This window comes from Nylanderia fulva, unplaced genomic scaffold (assembly GCF_048542155.1).
Source record: "Nylanderia fulva isolate GAGA-0341 unplaced genomic scaffold, ASM4854215v1 Scaffold11, whole genome shotgun sequence".
NCBI lineage: Eukaryota > Metazoa > Arthropoda > Insecta > Hymenoptera > Formicidae > Nylanderia > Nylanderia fulva.
In genome coordinates, this window is record NW_028189302.1 from 5,415,348 (window position 1) to 5,436,050 (window position 20,703).

General features: G+C 27.7%; 4 protein-coding genes and 1 long non-coding RNA gene across 5 annotated transcripts in view; 1 reads left to right on the top strand and 4 right to left on the bottom strand.

The window, feature by feature from the left end:
• The window catches only part of LOC146724969 (uncharacterized), a 154,975-nt gene that overhangs the window by 114,578 nt on the left and 19,694 nt on the right, over window positions 1–20,703 (top strand). The window lies entirely within an intron of this gene.
• Window positions 1,555–4,506, bottom strand: LOC114936911 (odorant receptor 9a-like). Its single transcript, XM_085487293.1, has 9 exons — window positions 4,363–4,506; window positions 3,879–3,998; window positions 3,681–3,798; window positions 3,050–3,311; window positions 2,859–2,975; window positions 2,539–2,629; window positions 2,322–2,458; window positions 1,738–1,870; window positions 1,555–1,669 (listed from the first exon to the last, which is right to left on the bottom strand). The coding sequence occupies exons 1-9, from the start codon at window positions 4,504–4,506 to the stop codon at window positions 1,619–1,621; spliced, it is 1,173 nt and encodes a 390-aa protein (XP_085343419.1). The 3' UTR covers window positions 1,555–1,618.
• LOC114936910 (odorant receptor 13a-like) lies at window positions 6,421–9,314 on the bottom strand. The gene is made up of 9 exons (XM_029310258.2): window positions 9,171–9,314; window positions 8,430–8,549; window positions 8,232–8,349; window positions 7,686–7,947; window positions 7,498–7,614; window positions 7,239–7,329; window positions 7,022–7,158; window positions 6,544–6,676; window positions 6,421–6,471 (listed from the first exon to the last, which is right to left on the bottom strand). Exons 1-9 carry the CDS (start codon window positions 9,312–9,314, stop codon window positions 6,421–6,423), a joined length of 1,173 nt encoding a protein of 390 aa, XP_029166091.2.
• Window positions 10,887–12,941, bottom strand: LOC114936926 (odorant receptor 4-like). The gene is made up of 9 exons (XM_029310275.2): window positions 12,798–12,941; window positions 12,517–12,636; window positions 12,321–12,438; window positions 11,994–12,255; window positions 11,772–11,903; window positions 11,598–11,688; window positions 11,316–11,449; window positions 11,123–11,255; window positions 10,887–10,974 (listed from the first exon to the last, which is right to left on the bottom strand). The coding sequence occupies exons 1-9, from the start codon at window positions 12,939–12,941 to the stop codon at window positions 10,915–10,917; spliced, it is 1,194 nt and encodes a 397-aa protein (XP_029166108.1). The 3' UTR covers window positions 10,887–10,914.
• On the bottom strand, window positions 14,425–17,218 carry LOC114936970 (odorant receptor 13a-like). Its single transcript, XM_029310336.2, has 9 exons — window positions 17,075–17,218; window positions 16,527–16,646; window positions 16,351–16,468; window positions 15,619–15,880; window positions 15,327–15,452; window positions 15,098–15,188; window positions 14,856–14,992; window positions 14,596–14,728; window positions 14,425–14,487 (listed from the first exon to the last, which is right to left on the bottom strand). The coding sequence occupies exons 1-9, from the start codon at window positions 17,216–17,218 to the stop codon at window positions 14,425–14,427; spliced, it is 1,194 nt and encodes a 397-aa protein (XP_029166169.2).

Here is a 20,703-nt window from a genome sequence, read left to right on the forward strand (position 1 = left end):
ATTTGCGTCGTCTTCCAAGTTTCTTCGATTTGTTCGAGCAGATCCTTCATCTGTAGCTCGAAGAAATCGTACGATTTAAAATGACAGAACAACACGATTAACTTGACACGCTACAGAACGTAATATACGAACTTTATCCTTATTACATAAACAGTTGATTAGCTTCATGAAAACGATACTGTTTACTAATAACGGCGAAGCATTCTCCATGATGATGCTTAGATTTTTAATTCCGGCTATCAAACCCCAAAACTACATATATCGGGAACAGAGAATCAGTCTCGAATTCTAAAGTGTCGCTATCGTATATATCTACGGTGCATCTTAAACACCTCTAGGGCTGTCAAACTGAGAGTGAAAAACAATGTAATGGCGAGCATCACGTTACCCTCCAATCGAGATTGAAATAGCCATTGTCCGATAAGCGACAATAACGTTTTATTGATGTAATAGTAGCGATTGTCGTAGAAAGACATTTTGTGTTATCAACCAAAGGAAAATACTGACAAACGTCAAATATTTCGTCGAATATTCAGTCGTTTATTCGTACGTAATTTCTCGTGTATTTCTTTCTGTGGAAATACATGGTTCCGAAAAAGAATCTAGCGAAAAAACTGCGAAGGGATACGTAATAATGTATGATACCGCGAAGCAAAGCATTACATATGTATGCGTAATGAGTCTTTCTCAGTCGCGCAACTCTGTGATCGGTAAAATGTGAAATTATATTCCTTGCTTTAGAAAGTAAGCGAAGTCTGTAAAAACCTGGACGAATACAAGGGATAAAAAAAATAATACGAATTTCTTTTACTATAATTTTAAAAAAATCTTGTTCTTAGAAATTAAAATATTATAATATTAATAATATTATAATATATTGTAAAATATTAAATATTACTTTTAATTAGTATGTTGAATATTTTTGTCCAAAATCGATTATAGTATATCTCTTAAAAAATATTAAATCGAATTGCATTTAAATAGAAAACATGTACATTTAAAATTTTATAATGTAATGTTTTTTAATTTCAAAATTTAAGTATAGATTAAGATGAACATTTGTGATAATTTATTTTTTTATTTTAACTTTTCATACGTTACTGTGACTATAACTGCATACGGTAAAATTTGCCTTATCGTCTATCTGTATCATATACTATGTGTATCGATTATACCAACTGATGCTACAAGTGTTTGTTTATAAGTTATCAAATGAAATAAAAATTATAACATGTCAAAGACATTAAACAAGTTTTACATTTTATATTTTTATTAGATATATACTAGTTATATAATATAACTCTATTTATTTAACAGACTGAAGAAAAAAAATGTGCTCTCTTTTTTTTTTAATCTTTTTATTACTTTTTTATATGATTACGTCAATTATTAATAACTGTGATAACGAGATGATGAGATACACATATATACTTGTCATTCATTATATTAAGATTATATATGTATTTCGTATAAAAGTAAGAACTAATTTAAAATTTAATATTTTTAAAATAATGTATAAAATTAGTGCATTAGACCAGTGCTTAAATTATTTGTTACATTAAATAATTATGCTTGCAATCAATATTTTTCTAGATTATTATACCATTTTATACGATTCTTACTGTACAGATGTGAGCATAGTGAAATAAGACATGGAAACTTGTAATATCTGAAAATAATAAGAAAAAGACTTTGCATTTATCGCCAAAATAGTGATATATTTATAATAATACATACCGAGCTGAAGTGCACCATTGACATTACGTATATTTTACCAGCTTTTATATGACATGGTTTAAGAGCTCGCATTAAGGTGAATGCCAACAATTGTCTGGATCTTAATGAAATTTTATACCACTTGGAATTGTAACTGTTAACGCAATTGATGCATCAATTAATTGTTTATTTCTCAGTCTCACAAATATGATTTATAAAAATTATTCAAATGTGTATAAAATATAAAATATTATATATCACTGCAAAAGATCTGTACTTGCACACATTTTTTTCTTTCAACTTTCTTTTATAATATTAAAAATTTTTTAAAATAGGCGTAAGATTTATTGATATTATCAATATTCCCGCTTCAGCGACTTTTCGGACCTATATTTTTCGCGCCTATTTCTCCATATGTAAGTTCGAGATTAATTTATATATGGAACTTAGTGATCGCAAACTAAGAGATACAGTTCCGAGTAATTAATTTTTCGCGCTTTGGCTCTGTTGGCCGATTTAAAAACATCTTATTTGTATTATTATTAATATTGAGAGCCGATAAAAAATATTTCTTATCTGATTATCAATATTATTGAAGAACTTACATTGCATCTTGAAGTTCGCTGCTGTGATCGATCAGCCGTTGAGACGTAAAACATAAATAAAATATATGTACCAATTGCGCCAAATTACCAGCAACGATTCTGATAACTTCATCCATGTTATTGTCCACCATTATTATCTTCAACATTATTTTTGTTATTTTGTTTCAAATGAAATGGCAAATATTATTTAAAGTTGTTATATTTATCGACTATTTACCTCAGCTGCATTGAAACTTAAACTTATTATTGCATTTCCTAATAAAAAGAAAAAAGATGTTGCGTAAGTGGATGAAAGCAGATCAGAAAATCTATAAAACAGTAAAACAAATATATTAGTCTATTTAAAAATATTTTATAAAACTAGATTAATTGAATTTAAAATATACAAAGACGATATAAAGATAGAAGATTTAAGCTGCCGCAGAAAGCTATAAAATGTTTTATCAAGATAAAATACTTCATAATATTAAATTTATATGTTTCATAAATTATACAAGACAAAAAACATCTATTTTTAAAGATGTCATTGACACTAACTTTAAAGCACGTTTGTACGATTTTATACAATCAATTATGATATGATATGCCTCGTCGTTTTCTATATTCGGCTTGAGTACGACAAAATCGGAACTTGGTATGCATCCTATCTTGTACCTTTTGTAAAAATATTACTCGTTTAGAATTTCTTTTGACACGCTTTAATTTTGAAGAAGAGTAGGGTTACTTACTTTATACCTTGAAACAATGCACAGGCGTGTTGGATGCAAAGAATAAACATACAATCAATGGCTATCGGTACCGATAATAAAAAGAATACACTGATGAATGTATGAAGCATCAACAGGTTGAAATACTTATCCACGTCGAGAACGTGTTCTAAGCGATATATAAATTTGGCCGTGTAGGTTTTATTCGTCGGCAAAATCATATATATTCCACTGGTGAGAGTCGGCATCATCGTGTAAAAAAATCCCGCACAGTAAAGAGCAACTGGAACCAATGATTTCTTCTTCCATAGATTTTTTACAGATTGTCTCAAATTAATTTAATAGAAACAAGAAACTTATTTTTTTATAGGAAAAACTAGAAAAATTTACCTTTTTTGAAATAAAAATAATGCAATTCTGGAACATTTGCAAAAATTAAAAGTAAGAACAAAATCAAAAATCAAAAATCAAAAATCAAAAAGAAAATAAAAATATTTATGATGAAAAATATTTCAATTGAAAAATTGCTTGGAAAACATCAGTGAGATCATGATAACGAATAATATTGAATTTCTAGATATACAATATTATTCACAATATTCAGCTGATTACAATAGAAATTCTAAATTATTGTAAAATTAAAATGACTTACATGCATATTGTATCGTTAATGTCCTGCTTTGTTCCGCGTAATTCCGTAATATCTCACTCTCCGGTCCGATTTTTGTCGTCTTCCACGTCTGTTCGATGTTCTCCAGAAGAGCTTTCATCTGCAGCTCGAAGAAATCGTTCGGTTTATAATCGGAGAACGATTCGATTAACTTGACGCGACAAAATGTAACGTACGAACTTTATACTTATTACAGATAGAGTTGATCATTTTCACGAGGATGAGACTGTTGATCAATAATGGCGATGTATTCTCCATGATAATGCTCAGATCTGTTATTCCAGTTATCAAGCCAATCAGCTGCAGACAATCAGTTTTAGTTCTAACTCTTATCACTAAGAAATATTTTTATCGGCTCTCAATATAAAGAATATAAATATGATGTTTTTTAAAATCGGCCAACAGAGCCAAAGCACGAAAAATTAATTATTCGGAACTGTATCTCTTGGTTTGAGATCACTAAGTTCCATATATAAATTAATCTTGAAACTTACATATGGAGAAATAAGCGCGAAAAATATATGGAACTTAGTGATCTCAAACCAAGAGATACAGTTCCGAATAATTAATTTTTCGTGCTTTGGCTCTGTTGGCCGATTTTAAAAAACATCATATTTATATTCTTATCACTAAATTGTATCGCATCATGACGCGTTTCACACACCTCTAAAGCTGTCAAACTGCAAATGAACAATAATGCAATGCCGACCATCATATTACCCTTCAGCCGCGATTGAAAGGGCCATTGGCCGAGAATAGACAGAAACGTTTTGTTCAAATGATAATAACGATTGCCGTAGAAAGACATTTTGTATTATTACAGCGAAAAAGAAAATACTATCGAAGACGATCTGGTAACTTGTCGCTGAGAATTTACTGAAATATTTACTCCTTATCGCGTATTCACTTTGAAATATAAGTTAAAAAAGAAAACTGACACAGAGCGAAGATAGAGAGAAAATACGTAGTGATATGCGAGACAAAGCATGTTATATTTACGAGTAATGAGCCACGTTTTTCTTTCCAATCTTCGTCATCAGTTTGCGAGATATACATGTCTTCTATTGACGTTACATATCCTTAATATTATTAATGAAAGTTTGTCAAACTTGGAACAGAGAAAAGAATATATTATAGAACATTTTAACTATCACCTTTACCAAACTCAGTTTCGTAAATGATTATAATCCATGTCGCATTAATCAAAATTTCTATCAAAAATTTAATATCCTTGTATTATATTAATCAAGTAAGTATATCCTAGAGTGGATAATATAGACGCTATTTGCAGAAAGAGAAAATTCATATATTGTTCTATCTTAGATAGTTGTGACATAAATTATTTTGTATATTTTTCAATGTTACTGTAAATTGTTTTATATTTAAATCAAATTGCCATATTCAAAGGTCAGTATACAGATTTTTTTTTTTAAATAAAATTATATTTATTAGAAATTATATATTTTAATTATGTTTATTCAAGAAATTTTTGAAATAATTTTAGATACATTTTTAGGAAAAATTCACATTTCAATAAATACTATAAAATTCTATAATATTTAAATCACGAGTATAAAATTCTATTTTCTGAATAATTTTAACTGCATCGATTTTGTCGACTCTTTTTACGTTATCACATACATAACTGCGTATGGTAAAACATATGTTATCCATTTATATCTTCATGTATCTACATGAATGATACAATATCAACTGATGTACACAAAGATTTATTAATATAAATTTAAAAAAGTGACAAATTTTTGTACTAAATTTGACTGTTAAGTAAATGTACATAATTCTAAATTGTATATAATAATGTGTTGCATTTTTTGTTTATCAGTGTTTCGATAAATTAACTTATCAAGTTAAATAAAAACTTTTTCAGTGCAGAAAAATGCAATTAATACGAAATTAAAATTTAATAGGAGAAGTAAAAAACATATACTGTATATATATATTTCTATGTATAATTCGTTTTTATGATGCACGGAGTAAACCACATGATTTCAGTTGACAGACGATGATATGTAATTAACGATACGATATCAATTAATGTAATTCACTTGATTACGAATATTTGATTGTGAATACTAGATTAATGTTCTTATAAAATTAAATTTATATTTGATATAATATTAAGTAGAAATATAAATATATGTCAAATAAATAAATTGAACATTTTATTATAATTTTTTTATATCCAAAAATTCTTTCGAATATGGCAATTTCTACAGTTTTGTCGAGATCAAAATTGACATCAATATAATAAATATGAAACATTAGTGCGATAAATAATCCTGATGATATAATTACATTGCTTCTTAATTAATGTAATAACGTTACCTAATTTATTCGTACGTTTAACATAAAAATAATATAACAATTTTTCTACATTTATTTATTTCTTGTAAATTGTTTCAAATATTGCAATAATAATAATTATTATTATAAGTGCAATAATATAAAATGATGTGAGATAACATATTTATATTTATAATATATTTATTTTTCGTTACATTGAAATTGATTAGCTTGAAATAACATTTTTATTAAAGAGAATAATAATATAAAAATTAATGTTTTTAGAAAGTAATCAGATTATAATGCATTATACAGTGCTTAATAATGATCTATTATATAAATAATATAAGCTAGTGTGTAATTACTATATTCTGGATGATTATTACTAGATTTTTATGTAAACGATTATGTATGATTATTATTGTACTGATGTGAGCATCGTAAAGTAAGACACAGATATTCGTAAAATCTGTAAATAAGTGGTTTACGTTATTTATAATCACAAAAATAATTACAAAAATAATATTCCATTCGCACCTACCGAGCCGAAATTCTGCAGTGACATCACATGTAATTTGCCAGCCTTTATTTGGCACGGTTTGAGAGTTCGCATTAACGTAAATCTGAGCAATTGTCTGGATCTCAATGAAATCTCGTACCAATTACAATTATAACTGTTAATTCAATACAGAATACAGAATAACTTATATAATTTTATTTGCTTGCCAAATTATTAATAGTGAATCTTAAATTATTAAAATAAATGATTGTTTAATTTAAATTAAAATATATTAATATAATAGAATATAACATGAAATATAATTATCAAATATTTCTATTTTTCCATATATATTTTTTATATTTATTCCATATATATTTTTTCTATATATATTTTTCCATATATATTTTTTCTATATATATATATATATATTTTTTTTTCTAAATTATTTAATAATAATAGTAATATTTAAGAACTTGCACTGTAGTATTGTAAATATTATGGATCAACTTGTACATACACTGCTTCTTGAAGCCCGCTGCTGTAATCGGTCAATTTTTGGCAAAGTAAACTTAAAGAAAAAACGTGCGTTAATTGTGCAACATTAGAGCCAACCATTCGTAGAAGTTCGTCGAATTGATTCTTCATCATTAGTGCCTTAAATAATATACGAGTTTACTAAATATTTAAGTATACATATATTTATGAAAATTTTTAGATTTATATATAATATTTACCTCAGCCGCACTGAAGCTTAAGGATATCATTATATTTCCTAATAACAAAAAATTGCATGTTGCGAAGGTAGATGATAAATGATCGGAAAATCTTTGTGTAAAACGATGAAGTAAGTATATTAGTTTGTTTATAAACAAGTAATTAATTTAGTTTAATTTAACATATATATAAAAAGTTATGCTTTACGAATATTGTTTGTGTTCTCGTATCAATTTATGGAATGTGCATTTATTCCTAAGTAAACAAACTGGCACTAACTGTAGAACACGATTATAGGATTTGATACATCTAATTAGAACATGATACGCTTCATCGTCAGCTATATCCGGTTCGAGTATCACGATTTTCGAGCTTTGTATACGCTTCAAATTATAGCTTCAACAAAAGATGATTTTATTTATATGCACTTTTTGCATGCTGTAGCTTTATTTGCGAAATAAACATACCGTATGATTTCGATTAATGCCAATGTATGTTGTATGTAAAGTATAAATATGCCATCGACAGCTACTGGTATCGATACTATAAAAAATACACTAACAACTGCGTGAAGCATCAAGATATGGAGATGCTTGTCCACATCGATAACGTGTTCTACACGGAATATATATTTAATTTCATAGGTTTCATTTGTAGGTAAAAACAAATATATTCCTTTGATGAAGAATGGCATCATCGAATAAAAGATCCACCCAAAGTAAAGGAAAACTAAAGTAACAATTAAAATTATTTTTTTTTGTTATGTCTATGTGTTATTTTAAAAGTCATATTTATTTACTAGAGACAAAAATTTTTTCAAATAAAATGCTAACGAGAGTTATATTGACATAATATTATTTAAATCAAAACAAAATGCATTTTCGGAACATCCATAATAATTTAAAGTAAAAAAAAAATAAAATGAAAATATTGATAATATTTTTAGTAAAAGTATCACTCAGCAAACTAATATGGCGAAAATTCTTTATTGTCATAAATTAAAAATTACTTACATGCATATTTTATCGTTAATGATCTGCTTTGTTCCGCGTAATTCCGTAATATATCACTCTCTGGTCCAATGTTTATCGCCTTCCATGTCTGTTCGATGTTCTCTAGAAGAGCCTTCATCTGCAGCTCGAAGAAATCGTTCGGTTTATAATTACAGAACGATTCGATTAACTTGACGCGACAAAATGTAACGTACGAACTTTATACTTATTATAAATAGAGTTAAACAATTTTACGAAGACCAGGCTGTTGACCAATAACGGGGCTGCATTCTGCATGAATATGTTTATATCCGATATTCCGGCTATTAGGCCCCACAACTACGACATATCAAGAACGGACAATCGGTTTTAGTTCTAATTCTTATCACTATTGTTTATACAGGATGTAACCATAGAAAATTGCTGAAACTAATCAGCTGTCATTTTTTAATGCATGCAGTTATTGAGAAAAAAATTGTGTTGAACAGAGGAAATAAATAAAATATTTGTATAATAGTTTATTTTGTTGATAAAAAGTAATGAAAAAAGTGCTAATAATTATATAAAATTACATAAACTAATGATAAATATTAATTTTCAACAGTGCCGGATTTAATAGCAGCTATTAAAAAGATCATCAATAATATTAAAAATGACATGTTAGAAAAAGTTTTTACGAGTTTTTGTAAAAGAACAGAATTTTGTACCAATTCAAATGGCGCACTTCGAAAGTATTTATCATTAGTTTACATATGTGATTATTAGCACTTTTTTCATTACTTTTTTCAATAAAATAAACTGATACACAAACATTTTATTTATATCCATTAAAAACTGCAGACTTTCCTCTGTCCAACACAATTTTTGTTTTCTCAATAACTGCAGGTATTAAAAGATGACAGCTGATCAGTTTCAGCAATTTCCTATGGGACACCCTGTATCATGATGAATTTCAAACACCTCTATTGCCGTCAGACTGCAAGTGAAGAATAATGTAATGGCGAGAAACGCGTTACCCTCCAATCGCGATTGAAAGGGCCATTGGCCGAGAATAGACAGAAACGTTTTGTTCAAATGATAATAACGATTGTCGTAGAGAGACATTTTGTATTATTACAGCGTATTACAGCAAAAAAATATTGTCAAAGACGATCTGGTAACTTGTCGCTGAGAATTTACTGAAATATTTACTCCTTATCGCGTATTCACTTTGAAATATGTTGAAAAAGAAAACTGACACAGAGCGAAGATAGAGAGAAAATACGTAGTAATATGCGAGACGAAGCATGTTATATTTACGAGTAATGAATCGTGTGTTTCTTTACGTATAACACTTTTTGTGATTGATTTAGGAGATATACATCTGCTCTATTCACGTTACATATCCATCACATTATTAATGAAACGAAGTTTGTAAAATTTGTAGAACCAAGGAACAGAAGATGTGCTGACAGAACAACTATATAAGTTTCAAACCGCATTTAAATTCACTTAACTTTTTTTTGTAAATGATTATAATTATAATTTCGTCGGATTAATCAAAATTTCTATCAAAAGTTTAACATTCTTGTACAACATTAATCGAATAAGTAGATCCAAGGTATATTATATAATTTAAGCCATATACATATAAAAGGAAAGTTCGTATTCTTATTCTATCTTACATGGTAGTGAACTAAACTGTTATTTTATTAATTTTCTGTCTAACTGTAGACTGTTTTGTGAAATCAAATTGTCATATTCAGAGATCAGCACGCGGATTTTTTTATTTAATTATCTCTATTAATAATAATTTATCTATTATAAATTGTTTAAATGATTTTTATTTTATTTTCAGAATAGGTTTAATAAAATATTATGAAACACTATAATATTCAAATCATGGATTAATTCCAATTTTCTAATTTCCCATTTTGAATAATTTTAACTGGATTAATTTTGTTTACACTTCTTTATACTTTATTACGTATATACGGTAAAATATATATTATCTATCTGTATTATAACTGTCTGAATGATTCGATATATCAACTGACGATACAAAAATTTATTATATGTAATTTTAAAAAATGAAGACAAGTCTGATTTTTAAGTAAATGTACTTTTAAGGAAATTGTATATAATATGTTGCATTTTTTGTTTATTTATCGTTTTTGACAATATTTAATTTATATATTTTTTTTGAAGAAAGTATCAGATTATAATCCGATATGAATACAATGCTTCACGTATTTATATAAGTTAGTAATTACTATATATTTACATATTTTTATTGTGAATAATTTTATACTATAGTGATATGATTATTATTGACTTAAGCTCCGTAAAATAAAAAGTAGAAACTTGTAAGATCTGCAAAAAAAGGAAATATTTTAGAAACTTACGTTTTTATCAAATAATTACGAAAATAATATTACATTTGTACATACTGCGTTAAGTTCGTCAAATATGATTTTTAACAGTTGTCTGGATTTTAATAATACAACTGTAACTGTTATTACGTTCTGCAGATAATCTGTTATGTAATTTTATTTACTTACAAAATTACAATACTAATTTTTAACTTTTAGAGGATGGGCAGATTAAAATGCAAGATTCTCTGACAATGCATATAAGATGAAATATTTATTCGCCGAAATATATCCACAATAATCTTCTATGTTTGATGTACAAAGTTGATCGCAGAATTCCAGATGTCGGACAACTATTCATCCGAATTTAACGATATCATTAACGTAACATAGGAGGCAGATGTTTTCATGATCTTAAAAATATAACATATATAATGTTAAATGTGAATATTTTCCTTTATACGTAAGTTTATCAAATTATAAAGGAGATTCGCGTATGTATTTTAATTTTACATAGAAACAGATTATTTATGCAACTTATTGAATATATTTCCGCCATACCATACTGTAATTTTCCAAACTGATTACATATAATTTGGCCATAGTTATGTGATACGGCTTTTGACATTTCATTAGTAGAAACGAGAACATCTTTTTTACTTCCAGAGATGTTTGATACCACATTCCATTATATCTGAAAGTATGTTGTACAGTTGTACAGATCAAATGTCAATTCATTAAATTGACAACTTACGCTGAGATAGAAACCTGAGAACTGTGATCTATTATTTCCTGCCCTAACCAGCTGTTGAAAAAAATTCGAAAATTTTGCAAGATCAGGAGTGGACCGTTTTTTATTAGCACCATAGTATTCCTATTAGTTACGATCTGTACAGTAATTAAGTTTACTTCTATCAAGTTTAAGCTAACAAATCAAAGGATACTTTATATTGTGCAATATTTGATTGCGAAAGAAAATACGAAATAATAATTTATTTGTTAAGTAAATAATAACAATTTATCACATATTTATTACCATCACGCACGCAGAACATTGAAGTAAAACTCCCAAACCAATATCAATAATGAAACATATCGCGAACGTCGACTCAATTAGCTGTATCATTCTATTAATAAAAGATGACAAAAACATTTTTTTATCAACTATAATATTTTTCAATAAATCTTTTAATATTTAAAAAACATAAACCTTTCTATTCTGATTTGAAGCTGTACGCATTGTATCACATTCTCAATACTCTCGTCCCACTGATTATTAGATATGGAATTCCGATCTACGCATTTCGATTTGTTGCATGTAATAAAATTTTCCAAACGGTGACTGCAAGCACATGGTGCACATTATGTGTATGAAAAATCTTTTCTCTCATATAAATAAAATAAATTCTCGCAATAATTCTGATATTCTCACCTTAATATAGCGAGCATACCGCAGCTATGTTGTAGCATTAAGAAATAAATGATATCGATCGCGATCACCGCTGTAACGGCTATAAAATATCCTATAAACGTGATCACCAAGAGAAGGTAGTAATACTTTTCTAGATCCAAAAAGTACTCGCTCGAATGCGGCAGACTTTTCGGTCTCGTCACGTTTGACGATAGCACAAAATCGAAGATCGGTATTGTGATCGGTGCTGTGACGAAGCTAATCGCACCCGTGCTGATAAAAACTGTAAAGAAAAATGGTGTCTTTTCGCACGATTTACACAAAAACGATCGGATCGTTATGATATACTTAAATAGGCCTTTGTGAACATTCGACTTCTCTCCATGTATTTTATTAAAATCTGAATCGTCTCGTGATTCCCTAATAGACACCAGTCGTATTGCACATGCTGAACAAGCATCCTAAACTGGAGATACGATAAATTCTTTTTCGATGGGGGAGAATGATTTTATATGCCGATTTTGATGGGTTTACACACTCTTACTTCGTTAGATTTAGAGGATATACCGATCGTTTTCATGAGACATATAAATGCGCCAGTGAGACTCGGTAATGCATCGTAATAATCAGTCAGATTTATTGCGTGTTTGAATAAATATGCGATCTGTTGATAAAACATCGTGTAATATATTTGAGGTGCATAATTCTGGATATCAGTTTAAGAAAAAAATTCGAACGGTGAGAATTGAAAAAAATATCAAAAAATTCGTATTGGAGAAATATCAGCTGATTCTTCAATCCGCGTATGTTAATTCATAGAGGTACCTGCGGCAATATTAAAATCAATATACCGAGTATCGTACACGTATAAAGAATTCTGTTCTTGTTAGACGATTGACTCGGCCACAAGCCGGTAAACGACAGCAATAGCTTGTTAGTACGAAAATATGGAGTGTCAAAGACGTCCATTGGTAGGCTGCGCCGAAGAGGAATACTTTAATAACTTGTCGCCGAGGAAAAAACTTTCCGTCTACAACTCATTTCGTATTCCCTTGGAACGTCGATACAAAGAAGCGTTATATACGTTATTTTATTTTAGACCGATTTTTAAATGGAATCGCTAATGGGACGGAAAAAGTGTCTCCTATAGTTGAAGAATACGCGGAAAATGTTGCAATTTTAATTTCGTCAATATTTTAAAGATAAAAAAGTGACGACGTTTAGTTTCGCGACACGCGACTTGTACATCAACGTTTCAGATGAAACGGCGATCATACGCTGTATGATATTATTCTCTGTTGCATGTATCAATTATATTCGGACACATTGAAATTTGTAATTATTTATTTCTTCATATTGTATTATTTCCTGGCTTTCATTCTATCATCAATCAAAACACACTATGAGTTTCGACTAATTAATGTGTTCAAAATACGACATTATTTCGCGAACATCACATGTTTATTCATTTTAAATAAATATAGATTGATCGTTACGCATAAAATATGACGTATCACACAGAGCTTAAATCGATTTTGAAAAAATGAAATGTGTATTATTTTCAATGTGGTCCTCCTCTCGATTATATAATTCTTATATATTAATTATTATATAATTCTTATCATTTGGCAGCGTTATTTTCATACGCTTTCTTTATTATACCGAAAATATTTTTGTACTAATGTATTGTATATATATTTATTTTTATGTGCAGGTAAGTCAAATGTCAAATAACACTATCGAAGAAGAAACTTCCTATTCTGAAAGATTTCGTGTTGCATTTTTCAAGTGGTAACTGTATAAAACACATATTTAATATAAATATTTATAATATATTTATATAGAAAGAGAGAGAGATTTAAAACATAATATTTAAACAATTTTCTTAACTTCGACATAATTTAAATTAATAAAAAATAATGATATTAATAATTGAAAATTCTTATAAAAAGAATAATAAAAAAGCCACGTTCTTTTTTCATATATTATAATGTACATTTTTTATATATAATAATATTTTTAAGACAGATAATAATAATAAAAGCATGTGCAGGCATAAAGTAAAGTTAATTGAAAAGAAATTAAGAAATGGAATAGAATTTTTATGATAACAACTAGCATTTCTCTCTTTCTCTTTCTTTAAAAACTATTTTAATTGAGTAAAGTAATTAAAAATAATAGAGAAACGTGCATTATATATATATATTATTATATCCAACAAACACTTGAATAATGAAACGATCTGTTTTTGTGATACCGTTGCTGTTTATGGTTTCGACTAATGCATGATGATTAGTAGATCAGTAGCTAATGATATAATATATTTATTTGCTTATCTAAATTTATATTATAAGTACATCATACTTTCATATATTAAACGCCTGAGTTTTTAACATAAGCAACACTATAGAAGTACGTATGATTATAAAGTCTCACAAAAATTTATTTATTCTCACACAGACGTTTCGCGTAGCGAAATCATTAGCGTACAATAGGATACTGATGTTTTCATTATCTTAAAAAAAATATTTCCTTTGTATTATTACGTTTTTCTGTCAGTACAGTAAAACGTGTACGATTATGTGAATTTTTGCATTATGGTTATATAATATTTCTACGTTACCATACTGAAACCTTCCAAATTGGTGACATATAATTTGGCGATTGTTATTTGAGAACCCTTTTGGCTTTTGGCAATTAACAATATTAAACATTTTTGCATCTCTATAGGCGCATTGTACCAAATTCCATTATAACTATAAAAACAAGTATTTTTATCACAAGAATTTTCATACATATACATGTATGAAAAATGTATCCATATATAAAATGTAATATTGCAGATATACATATTATATATAAATTTTTTTCAAAATAACTTACGCTGCCATCGAAATTCTGGCGCTATGATCGATTACTTCTTGTCCTGCCCAACTGCTGAAAAATAATCGACAACTTTGTAGTAGCACGAGAGCCACGTAACGAGCAATTTCAGACGATCGTCCCAATCGAACCACGAACTACGAAAAATATCATTGGTGTCTTTTAAACTTTTAGCAGTAATTAACAATAAAGGAAAAAAATAATATATATATTATATTAAATATTTTAATAAAAATGATTACCATCACGCACGATGAAGCAAGCAACATACATCCTAATCCAATATCGAAAAGGAGAAATAACGCGAATGAAGACTCCATTAGCTCTATGAATCTAAATTGATAGATATTACTATCCAGATATTTAAAAAATTAATAAAAAGTTTCATAAATTTAAAGAGATATTTAAATGAAAATGCATAAATTAAAGCATGTGTGCTATGCTCGAAATATTATCTATGTCTACACCAACAGTCTTAATTTTTCATGCAGTTGAATGCAGCGTCGTACACGTTGTCTGATTTCATCATGTCCAAATATATCTTTATTTTGAATTAATTCTAGTTTGTCGCGTGTCGTTAAATTCTCCAGGCGGAAACTGAACAAAAAATTATGTTCATTTATTTCTACAGATCTCTTTTAATTTAAAATTTATATTGGCTGTACGTATGAATTATAATAATTAGGTTGACTGTATATTATCATTTCATTAAAATTAATTAAAATTAATTAGAATTAATGAAAATTAATCAATTATCTCTCACCACAGTATGTCGTACATCCCGCAAATATGTTCCACCATCAAAACATACATAGTTTCGGTGCCTATCGCGATTGAGATGCATGCAGCGTAAGCGATGTACGTGCTTAGTAAAAGCACGTAAAAATATTTGTCCTGATTCACAAAGAACTCCGCTGGATGCGGCATTCTTCTCGGTCTCGTTTCATTCAGAGGCGAGATGATGTCTAATATAGGCCCGCTGAGAGGTAACGTAGAGTAGCATGATACAAATACCACGAGGGAAACTAGATAAAGGAAGAATGTTTTATACCGTGACAAATTATTTCTCAATACTTTGATTTTTTTCAATCAAAAATGAGGAAGCGATAATTGAGTTTCAATTGCGATTATAAATTTAAACTTATTCGTAATTTATTATTTTAGCATTTCTCCTTTATTTTTAGCTTGCACATATCTATTATATATTATATTATATTATATACATCTATATATATAATATTATAATATTATATATATATATATATATATATATATATATAATATTATAATATTATATATATTATATTATTTATATATATATATATATATATATATATATATATTATATATTATATATATTACATATAATATATATTATATTATATATATCTATATATATTAAGATGTAGATTCTTGATTCATCAAAGAGGAAAAACTTCAATCGACATTCTTAACCATATTCTTTAATCGGTATTCACCGACATTTAATTCGTACTTGAATAAACTAATGTAAACGTTCGTGAATTTTCGGCGTAACGTGTTAAGATCTGCGTTTCTTGTCTCGTCAGCAGATGACGCCAATCCTCGTGCATCTGTTCCAGAAGCACCTTAAACTGAAAGAAGTCTATTCAAAAACGAATTCACGAGATCGATGCGACTGTCATTACGTACCGCCTCAGAATTACGAGTCAAAGTAATAATTTTTATAACACATATTAGTCCGCCAGACGTAGTTGGCATAAGCTCGAACAGGCCATCTAGATCATCCAAATGTTTGAACAAGTATGTAATCTGTTAATAAATAATGAGTTTATACACTGAAAAAGAAATGTATTTCATTCGAATATATATTTATTTCAATATTGCCTAATAAATCATTTACTTTAAACCAATAATATTGATTTAATGCGAAACAAATTTATTTCCTATAAGAAAATCCTTTTCAAAACAGATAAATATATACTTATTTGTTTCAAATAAATGATTTATTAGAAAGCATTGTAATAAATATTTATTAATTTAATCATCTTTTCCAGTGTATATAATAATGAGATTATATATGCGTATTTCATATAACATATACTCTATAGACAATTATGCACAAAAAGATGTATAATTATTTTAACAATTATTATATATTTTTTAACAATAAATTTTGCAAATTATTCTTTAAATTTATTTAACAAATGAATTAAGATATTATTATTTCGAGAATTTACCTGCGGCGCGCACACCATTGTAACACCGAATATGGCGAATGACAGAGCTAGAATTTTCATAAATGACCTTTGATACGGCCATAAACCTACGAAAGATAGAATGAGTTTATTAATTCGAAAATATCGCGTGTCAAAGAAATCCATGACTTTACTATACTGAATAAAAATTCATATTCACTGACAAAGCAGTCCCGCGGATGTATAGCTACTTTAATATTCCGTTAAAACTTTCTTTCGACGAGCATATTTTAAGACGGACGACGTAGCGCGATATTAATAAAAAATATTGCGGTACATTAAAAATATGAAACATACGAATAAATAGAATTTATAATGGCACGTCCTTCGTGGCTCAAAGCTTTGAAGATATTTCGCATATAGCAAAGAATTATTTAAAGTATTATGTGCTTTGAGACTGCAGGTCTTACGTTTAAACTATCTTATTTAATACACTGAATTTATCTTCGTAAAATAAGTGGAATTAATCGACGTCATAAGAATCGGTTTTTATAACAAAATAAATGTCCGTAGTTTTTTTTTAACTAATTAATATATCATTTTAGTTACAAAGTCCGCATTAATTTTATTTGCAATTTTATCATTTATATGTACATTAATAATGAAACAGTTTTTTATGTAATTATATAAACATGCATGTAATCTTATTTATCTATTTTGTTCTTACATTTTTAGTTCATAATTATGTGACTAGAAATAAATTAAAAATAAATATCATAGCTTCACTTTAAATAATTTTTTTTAGAATATTCTTTGTTTAGAGATATCTTTCTCTTTTTCTCTCTCTTTTTTTAACATTTATCTTTTAAAGAATATTAAATTACCTTAAATATTTGCACGTAAAAAAATAGTTTTGGTAAGATAACGTTACGTAATAATATTTTAAAGTGCAGATTAAGTTAATATCTTTCGAATAATTTTAATTAAAAACATTTGATTCCTTTTTTTCACAGTAATATTGTATATTACTGCACACGGTAAAATGTCTTGTCTATCTTTTACTGCTTGCGATAAAATGTAGGTATCTTGTCTGAGGTATTTGATGTATTGTACCAACTGGTGATACTTATGTTTAAAATGTAATTAAAAATGTAATGTAATATTGAATAATTTTTTTAAATGTTATACATAATACATATGTAAGTTTCTAAAATTATAAAGGATGTATTCGCATTTTAAACCTTATATGGAAAACAGATTATTTATAATTTATTGAATAGTAAATATTTTCGTATTATTTATAAGCATTGAATTTCGCCAGAGTTATGCGATAGCTTTTGATATTTTATTAATAAAAACAAGATCTTTTTTGCTTTTTTGCAAAGAGATGTTTGATATCACATTCTATATATCTGAAAGTACATTACAATTAAATAGCTGAATCTATCTAGCTGTTGAATAAAAATCGAAAACTTTGAATGAATAGAAATGAATTGTTTCTCATCTTTATAGCATTTATATACGAGTTACGATCTGTAATTAATTATGCAATTATTTCACGATGAGCTTCGAAATCATTTTTTTAAAATTATTTTAGAGAATATTTTCAAGACAGTTGCATAAAAAAATTCATCATTATTATAAAAAATTATAGACGTGACAATCTATACATCGAGATATTTTTTAAACTGGAACAACTATATATAAATCTTCAAACACCAATTAACAAATTAGACATAGTTGACTATTTTATTAAAGTTTAATACAGTTATATGGAATATAAAACTAATATTATAAAATATTATAATATACTTCAAAATAAATACAATATGAAGCTTGCATTCCCAGTGACATGCTAAAGTATTATATACAGCAAAAATTACTATAAATTAAGAATAATAATTTTAATTAATAATATTGAGAAAAAAAGATGACAAAAATATTTTATTAGAAAGATTAAGTCAAATTGTCCAGCAATATTTTTGATTTTCTATGATAATACAATTACATTTACATAATAATTTACACAAATAATGCATCTAGTTACAAGACCAGACATCTCGGCGACTACTAATTATAAGGAACATAACATTTTCTTCATTATCCTAGACTGATAATGTCAAGTACCCATCTGCGACAAAAACAATTGATTTCTGGAGTAGTATCTTAGCATATATTCCCTTGCATGTCCCAAGATGATTACGAGACTGATCACCCTCTTGTTAGGTACTAGGTACCCGATTGTAGAAAACAATGTAAAGCGAATGCAATGACAAAAAGGATGTGTCATTATGATAATTTTGGGTTGTCAGAAAACATTTGAAACATTTACGCTATTCACGATATTTGGATATCCAATCGATCTATAAGTTGCGTTGTTATTTGCTATTAAAATTTTACCTTTTGCGACGAGAAACGTTTCCCCAGCCAACTCGAAATTATTGTACAGATCTTTGATTGTATGAACGAAAATGATTTGAATTAGAGAACACGAAATCATCATGGAATAAAATAAAATATGCTGTGTTCACTTGGCGCCTCACAAGGATATTTAATATCATCTATGAAGAGCATCCCTGTTTTAAATAAAGATTCACAACAAATAAAATATATAAAATTATAAGATTGCAATATCGAGATTACAAATAATTTGTATCGAGATATGTTTTACACTAAAATAATTAACTATGTCTTGGATCATCAATCAACAAATTTGAAATAATTAACCATTAAATTATTAGATATACATAAAATCAAACTTACCTGTTGTTATAGCAATGTTGACTAATTTTTTAGTGATACCGACCAGAAGAACATTAATTATAGCTTCGATAAATATAGTCATATTTAGCATCGTGTTACCTCAAGTATCTCTATAAATTAAAAATGGAAACAATACCAATCAGTGACATTGAAAGAAAAAATGAGAAATATATTGCACAAATGTCAAAAAAATCGAAAAGTCGATAATATTTCTTAGTTAATTTAGCGCGTTTTGTAATAATACAATTATACGATAAATAATAATTCCTGCATTACCTGATCTGCAAGAAAAAATATCTCGGTGACTACTGAGAAACACAGTAGTGTCTTTATCATCTTAGGTTGATAAGGCCAAATACCCAACTGCGACAAGAACAATTGATTTCTAGAGTAGTATTTTAGTCCCCTTGCATGTCGCAAAATAATTGCACGAGACTGATGACTTTCTTGTTAGGTATCCGATTGTAGGAAACAAGTAAAGCGAATACAATGGCGAGATGGATATATCATTACGATAATTTCAGGCTGTTAAAAAATGTTTGATCGATCTACCGTTCTCCGAAATAGTCATAATATATTTTTCTCGCCACGCCTGCTATTTTTTTTACATTCAAATACTTAACAAAACAGTGATTGGTCTCACAATTATTTTGCAAAAGGACGTGTTACGATATTATTTAAAAATAAATTTTTCTCATCTCAGATCCTTACCTAAAGTTTTTCGTATAAAAAAAATTACATAAATTATATAAGATGCAAAATTATAAATTCTTATAAATTCTCGAGAATAAAATATAATGCGTTTAGTTGGCAAACGATTACAATAATCTTATATAACATTTGCAGGAAACAAAAAAATAATTGTTTAATATTTAATATGATATACATATATCGTTTTATTGCGGTGA